We start from the raw sequence: 8,114 nt of genomic DNA on the forward strand, positions 1-8,114 counted from the left end.
CATCCATCCATCCATCCATCCATCCATCCATCCATCCATCCATCCATCCATCCATCCATCCATCCATCCATCCATCCATCCATCCATCCATCCATTCTCTAACATGCTCATCCCTAATGGGGTCATGAGGGGTCCTGGTGTCTAAATCCAGCTGTGAACAGGTGAGAGGCGGAGTCTCTCACCTGTATTTAATCATGACCTGGACATGTCAGTCCATCACAGGGCATAACAGTGTTTGAAGTAATATTAACTAAAAGCAACTCTAACAAATGTAGTCTTGACAAAAGTTCAGTCTGGAAGACTCTAGTCGCGCCTGCCTCATCAATCAGCGCCTCCCTCTCTGCTACCTGGACCTATCAGCGTCGGTCCAAGCCTCGCTCCAGCCAATCATCGTTTGGGCTCCAGTGCAAAAGGACCTTCATCCTCTGCTCACCAGCTGCGATCGACCCACCTCCGCCCCATCTCCACCTTCTGCTCTCGGCTCTCAGGCCTCATCTTCCTCCAACCACTGCCACCAGTACAGGCCCCGGGGGGTCTACATTCCTATGCTGCATCAGGAATGTTCATCGAGCTTATCGAAGTCCAGCTCGATGTTCCCTGGCTGGGGCCTGAACTCCAAAGGACTTTGTTTATTTTTATGTTCATTTTGTCATTAAACTCTTTTAATCGCTTTCTTTCTCCGTCTGAGTCTCTCCAGACTGAAATGGGTTTATGGCCTGGATTTAGAGGAACTTCATGTTTTGGCCATTTTGCCGTTTTATGGAAATTTTTTCTGAATTTGTGGAGCAAAAAACCTGAATGCTGCTTCGTAGTTTGGTGGATTTAATGAATAAAATTAAAATTCAAATTTTTCAGTATTTGACCTGCTGATCTTCAATCAGAACCAATTATGGTAAAAGTGGCTTTTTTTTTTGCTATACTTTGTTAAATTTACTTCCACAGATCTGTGGTGAATGATTAGTGGCAAGAAGGAAATGGCAATTATGGGATGAATGAGATTCACTGAGAGATTTTAAAAAATCCTCAGTAATTACTGTCTAAGCAGCACATAGAATAGAACTGAGATGAACACATTAAAAAAGGCCTTCTGTTTTCATTTTAATTCTTATTAATCAGCTGTCAGATTTATTTTATCTGTTTTTGTAACTCAATTAAGGCCAGCCGAGTCCACAGCAAGGCTGTCTGATGGTAACGGGAGGACATCTGTGGGCGTGTCTCTGGAAGCAGGTGTTGGGTGCACGGCAGAGTGCTATCTGAGTGTCTCAGCATCTATGTGCTGTATATCTTAGTGTCACCAAGTGGCGTCGTTCTGAGACGAGTGCTTCATTACAACAGGATCATCATGGCTTGTCCTGTTAACATGGTGCATGCTATCACCATGTTATCCAAAAAAAACGATAACATGCAAAGCATTCTACATCTTCTTGTGAGTGTCCTACCCTTTATGCTAATAATACCAGATTCACTATATGTATAAGAAAATATTATTGCTTTTTTTAAATAACACAAAAACAGCATTACTCCACAGTAGAGATAATTCAACATATAGGCAATAATAATAATAATGATGACAGCAAGTATTTAATCATGCTGTCAATACTCAATACTCATGATTTAAATCAGAAGTAGTTGCTACTTCATTTTTATAGACTACGACTGGCAAAAAAAGAAAAAAAAGTTGTGGTTGCTTGCTCATCAGACTTGCAGCTTTAATATAGAGTTATCTTAATTTGTGACACTCCTCTGACTATCCATAGCATTTTTGTGACCACAAAGGTTTTTTTCTAAATGTGCGTGATGTTTCGTTTCTTTCGTTCATCTCTGGTTAGTGAGGATGTTTTATTTATATATATATATATATATATATATATGTGTGTGTGTGTGTGTGTGTGTGTGTGTGCGCGTGCGTGCGTGCGTGCCTGCATGTTTTGTCTGCCTTTCTATTGCTCTCAGTTTGTATCAGTGTGCTGTGTGGAGAAACAAACAAATTATGACAAGCTAAAGGATCAAAAAACAATCTCTTGATCCTTTCCCTATCTCCTTGCCCTTTAATTTCCTTGAAAAGAGGGAAGGGGTTGACTGATCCCAGGCTTTACAAGACTGCAACCACCTTAATCATCTGTACTTCCCCCAGTTACTCACCGACTAACCCTTAATCTCCTCAGCCTCCACAACTATCTATCCATTCATCAATCCTATGTTCCTGCTCCCATCTCCTGCTCTCCAACAACATTCCCCATGTGGGCCATTTCACCATTTCACTAGCACTTGCGTTACTATCAGTCTATGTTAAACGTTTGAGCAATATTGAAAGAAATTGTAAGGCTCACTCAGGTCCATTCCTGGGTAAGTTGGAGGATCTGTGATGCAACATGCACGAGACATCGTACTGTGTCATGTTTACCATCTCACTAGTATCATGCAACAACCAAACTGCATTGATCCGTGTCATACCACTGAGTGGACACAAAGCATTAGAGTATTATAGGCCATAATGTATTTCTTTTTGGATTCCTTGATCTCTAAACTGTACAAAATTTTTTTGTCACACTTTGAGATACAAACGACCTTGATTTTTTTTTTTATAGTTTAGTTCCTTAAGAGAAAACTTAAAGCAAAAATAACTTAAAGCTTTACGCAACAGAACAACAAAGCAGTTTGCCAAACAAAGTATAAGGATGTAAGCAGTAAAACAAACCGAGTCAGACACAGAAGTTATTCTAACAACAGGGGTTCACATTTTCTAATATAAAGGCAAGCACAGAATAACAATGCATAATTAAAAAAAACATGAATCCCCAGAGAATATTATTTACATTAGCCCTTATTTACAGTATGGATATTTCTATTTCGAGTGATCTATGCTTAATTCAAACATGCTGTGAAGACTCTTCCAGAAACAGTAAAAACAACTAGTTAATCAAAAACAAGATCAAAATCTCGTCAGCTGTGATCCTCGCTTGTCATCCAGTTTCACAACGATGAAAAGAAGAAATGAAGCTGAGTGATCTCAAGCTCACTGATTCTACCTGATCGGTCAGATTTTCCTTAACTGATTAAACCTTAACTTCTGCAGCCTCCGTACCTCAACCCTCCACCCTCTGATCCTGCTATATGACTCCATCAGTGATACCCAAGGAGAAAATATACCAGCTTCTAATCGGTAGCATAATAAAACTTCCAATGGTTAACTGTACAAGTAAATCACCTCTAAATCATCAAAGGCAGCATCTCAGTTACAAAAGGTAATCAAATTTTACATTCTTGTTTCAGTTGTATATTTACTTGTAGCCTACTAAAGTATCTGCAGGTTTCAGCAGGTCAAATGTATGACTTTTTAAAACCTTTTTAATACCAACATGAATAAAATTAAAGACTGCACTTTTTGCCCACCCCCCAGAGTTTCCCTAGCCTTGATTGGATTAGCAACAGAAGTGAGCCAGTGGCAAAAATGAATGTTGTCCAGCTAGGGTTGCCAACCGTCCCGTAAAATATGGCTGTTCAATGTTGCATCCCAAATTGAACCGATAAGGGACGTGATTTGTTCCGTATTTCTATAAATGTCCGATAAACATGCCTATCACACACATATCAACACTAAGTGTAACAATAATGACCAAAATAAAACACAGAAAATATTAAAGTCAGCTAAATTCTTGTTGTGGGAGCTACACAGGAAGAACCCCAGAACACTTCGGACCGACGCTGTTGTCACGGTTGCCTAAAACATCCTCTACCCGATTCTCCACCGTCCTTAGAAGCAAAACCTCTCGTAAAGATATGGACGTGAGAAGGAAGACGCAAATCCCAGGCTGAATAATGTTAGTGAGGATGAACACAGGCAATTTTTAAAAAAATGTGTTCGTCGTGGCGCAGTGTGATACCAGACAGAACAGATCAGGAGAGGAACACAGCAGACCCTGATATGGTAACATTTTGCTATGATTAAGTTTCTTATTGTGCTTTTAGTAGACTATATTGGTTTGATTATTTGCTTATTTAATGTATAATAATATCAGCCAAAATAACACAAATGATTGTTTAAAGAACAAACAGTAAATAACAGTAAATACATAAATACTTTCTACTTTAAAGGTTTGTTAGTGGTTTCTGAATGTTTTATATTGAAATGTTAATGAATTTTATGAATTAATTGTTCAGTGGTCATTAATACACCAGACCCAGACCTGCAGCTCAGGAGCGGATCTAGATGGGGGCTGTATAGGATCACGCTTTCCATCTGCCAGGGATCTGCAACCTAGATCTCTGGAGACACAAGTGGATGTTTGGCTCACTTATTATATCAATAATGAAATATTGCTCTGTTTTTTTTATTGTTTCATTCTTTTTCAAGTGTTGCAATGGAAAAACACAAACTATCCAGGCCCCAGTGGTAAATTTTGGTCTAGAACCAGCCTCCAAACCTAACTCCTTATTTATACAAATATTTTGGTAATATTCATAATATGCAGTAAAATACCATAATGTTCACATAACTTTTATACTGTCTGAGGACCCATTTTGAATATAAAATCAGGTGTTACGATAAGTTACTCAGTACTTACCAAATACTTTTTATACCTGCTTCATTAAACGTATTTTAAGTATACTGTTAGGGATTTTTGTGTTGTTATTTTTACATTTATATATCATACATTTATTATTACTTTGGATCATTAATCAGTCTTATATTGACGTGATTTTCATTTAGTCTTGTCTGTGTTAAAATTTTTTGCATCAAGAACTGATTGTTCCCTCCACCCTTGGGAGAAATTTCTCCCGAGGGAAAGAGCTAGATGACCTGTGTGTGTAGATAGAGCTTGCCATCTGTTTCTTTCTGTTTATCTTTTTACGTTCTTCCTTTTCCCAAATAAAAGGCCTGCTCTAGCTGATAGAGGGAGAAACGCTCTGTGAAAGGTTCGGAGGAACAGTTTGCTGAGTCTTCTCCTTTTGCAAAAGTTTGGCCATAAAATTCATATACGTTGTCTGTGGTTCTTTCATGTAGGTTCGGGAAATACCTATCATATACTACTCTGATTGGAGTACAATTTTGGGGTACTCTAACCAACTATGCATAAATGATTGCTCTATGGATCACATTTTAAAGACAAAAAACACTGCCGTAAAATAATGTCTATCACTGCAGCAGACATCCCACCCCATGAGAGTAAGACAGAGCGCCGTGGTTGGCGTCCCTTATTTTGATTTCTGAAAGGTGGCAACCCTATGTCCAGCCAACTGGCATTAAAGTTTTCCTTACCCATGATAGATGAAAAAAACCTAGCCAGCTACCTAGCTGAGGTAGCTAGTAAGGGTATATTAGCAGCTAGTTATTGGCAGTGAGAAAAACCTCAAGTCACAGAATGGAATGACGATGTTTGTCTGCAACTCAAACTTCTGTGTGACAGAAAAGTCCCACAAGAAAAAAACTACTTGTATAACTTTAAATAGTCCTGCCATTAGAAAACTTCAGAACTGCTTTTAACGCATTATTTTCATGAATTTAAGGCATTCTAAAATCTTACTTTTATATGAATTTTAGACACTTAAAGCATGTGCGGATAACTGGTGTACATGTACAAAAGAAAGCTCATTTTTATAGTTATAATAACTGACTTGGCTGACTCCTATGATAGATACACTGATCTGTTTTTTCCTGGTTCCTAGTTTCATTACTTTCTGATTATGATTCTTGCAAATTTCAATGACAACAAAACAGATTTTTTTTATGTCTACACCTTTTCTAATAGACATGATGGTTTGTATCCCATAGGAAAAGGAAAAATTACTTGATCATTATTTTTATACATGAAACACATTGCTGTTTTGTAAACTTAAATGAATGAAAGCACCTGCTGCTGTTTGTTTTTTTTATTTATTATTTATGGACGATAAATAAGCAGAAATTGTTAGTTTTGATACATTTTGTGACTCACAAGCAGATCAGTGTCCATATCCAACTGAATGAAAATTGGTGAGTGACTCTCTACATTTTAATCCTAATCCATTCATTTGTGCTCCCTGTGTGTGATCTGCGATCAGATTTCACACATATGTTATGTATTTGTTAGTAATCTGTCTGATAAGTAATATACAATGGTGGAAAAATATAAGAAACCACTTAAAATGATCAGATCTCTGATTTTACTCTTTGTAGTATATGTTTGAGTAAAGTGAACATTGTTCTTTTATGTCTTTGAAATTCCAAGCAAATTTTTTTTATTTATTTTAGGAAAATAAGAAATGGTCAAAATAATGAAAAAGATGCAGTGCTTTGAGACCTCAAATAATGCAAAGAAATGAAGCTCACATTCATTTAGAAACAACAATACTAATGTTTTAGCTCAGGAAGAGTTCAGAAATCAATATCTGGTGGAATAACCATGAGGGTTCAGTGCAGTGGTCTCTTCATTTTTTCCAGAGCTTGTATACCAGCACCAGCAAAGCACACCAAGTCTTACATTTTACTGCATTTTCGACCAAATGGAAGTCTAAACCAGATTGTTGTTGTCCTCAGTGGCTTGGTTTTAATAGACATTCCTAAAGAACACCAAGTACTCAATCAGTTTATATTATGAGATGAACTTTGAGGTGAAATTTGCCTTTTCCTGCTATTTGAGCATTAAAATACACACATTAGTAGAAAGGTGAAACTGTGAAGAGCCAGCTCATTCAGAGACGTTTCTGGAAGCAAATTAAAAAACAAAGTCAAAATTTAGTCAAAGATTTGCTCTTGTGGGTCCAAAGAGAAAAAATCTGCCAAAACTACTCAAAAGTCACAAAGGAAAAGGTTCCATCTTCATCAAAATGGGTCAGGACATTTTGATTAAGATGTTCTGATGATCTAAACCCAAGCAGACCTACTTGATGTGATAAAAAGTTTATTACCTGCTGCACAGTGCTCAAAACCTTAGCTGGCACAACAGAGGGCGCTGGATCCAAACAAGGGAATAACATCGCCATCTAGAGGCCCGACCGGCTTCCACACTTTGCTCCAAGCTGAAAAAATGCTGGTCATGCTCTTTTGAGTTTCCCCTTGCTCACGCTCTTTCCAACATGTGGCTCCAAGCAGGCAGGATGACAGAGAACAATCAGAGAAACCAGCGCTGGAATGACGACAACACACACATTCATGCGCACACACCCACACGGTGTGTAAGGCCTTTTTATCTGCTGCTTGATGAGACTCTGAACTATAGCTCCCCATGCAAGATCGCTTCCAGCCCACATGCAGGATGAGAACAAGAGGAGAGAGCAAGGATAAACACTTCTTCACACAGATAAAACTCTTGAGAGGACGGTGTGCCTGCATGCGTGTACGCATGTGGGCATGTGTGTGTGTCGCCGTCAGGACAGAGAGAACGCCTCGGTGGTCTTACCCAGGATGGGAGCCAGTCGGAAGATGTCTGACAGACGTTTGTTCACCGGTTCGTACGGAGACTCCTCCAAGAAGTCGTTACCTGCAACCAAAACAAACACATGAGACACAGCTGCATACCAATACCCAACTTCCTGGTGTGTTTATCATTTCTCATGGGGGTGGACGGGGAGTGGGGGTTTGTGTTGGCCTGCATGTGACACGGGTAATTTGGGTCAGTCGATTTCCACGCTGGCACACAGCCACACGCTTGATTAGGCAGATTGGTCAGCTGCATTGCACAACTGGAAGCAGGGGAGGAGCTGGACGCTAAGAGCAACACTTCAGGATGCCACAGACAGCACCAGGCAGGGAGGGGTGGGGGTGCAGTATGCTTCATTAGCTGTAAGGGATGCAATTCAGGAGGTCAAGAAGTAACTCAGCTCTCTCAAACGAATCAAAGGTGGTCCTGACTCTGAATGAGTGTATTAGTTCTTTGTTGTGTTTATGTGAGTGTTTGGGGTGTGGGCCATTCCAGAGTGTATTCAGTGTCCATTTGGAGGTCAGATTTTGGATCATAGAAGCAGGTGGATAAGGGTGGAAGTTTGTCTCTCCTTCGTTCATCATTGCTAGAGAGATGATGTGGCTCTAAGCAGTAACTTTGCGACTCCTTAGGGCCCCCTGCTGGCGTTTAAAGTAATTGAATCTACCCAAAAAAGATTTATAAAGCACATTCCCTTAATAATGTTTATATATA

At 39.2% G+C, this 8,114-nt stretch overlaps 1 protein-coding gene across 3 annotated transcripts in view; it reads right to left on the minus strand.

The window, feature by feature from the left end:
* The window catches only part of LOC103476613 (GDNF family receptor alpha-1-like), a 150,094-nt gene that overhangs the window by 137,463 nt on the left and 4,517 nt on the right, over positions 1-8,114 (minus strand). For all 3 annotated transcript variants that reach the window (XM_008429088.2, XM_008429087.2, XM_008429090.2), the window contains exon 3: positions 7,380-7,460. In XM_008429088.2, the coding sequence (XP_008427310.1) occupies positions 7,380-7,460 (81 nt within the window). The remainder of the gene's footprint in view (positions 1-7,379; positions 7,461-8,114) is intronic.

Source organism: Poecilia reticulata, linkage group LG15 (assembly GCF_000633615.1).
Source record: "Poecilia reticulata strain Guanapo linkage group LG15, Guppy_female_1.0+MT, whole genome shotgun sequence".
Taxonomy (NCBI): Eukaryota; Metazoa; Chordata; class Actinopteri; order Cyprinodontiformes; family Poeciliidae; genus Poecilia; species Poecilia reticulata.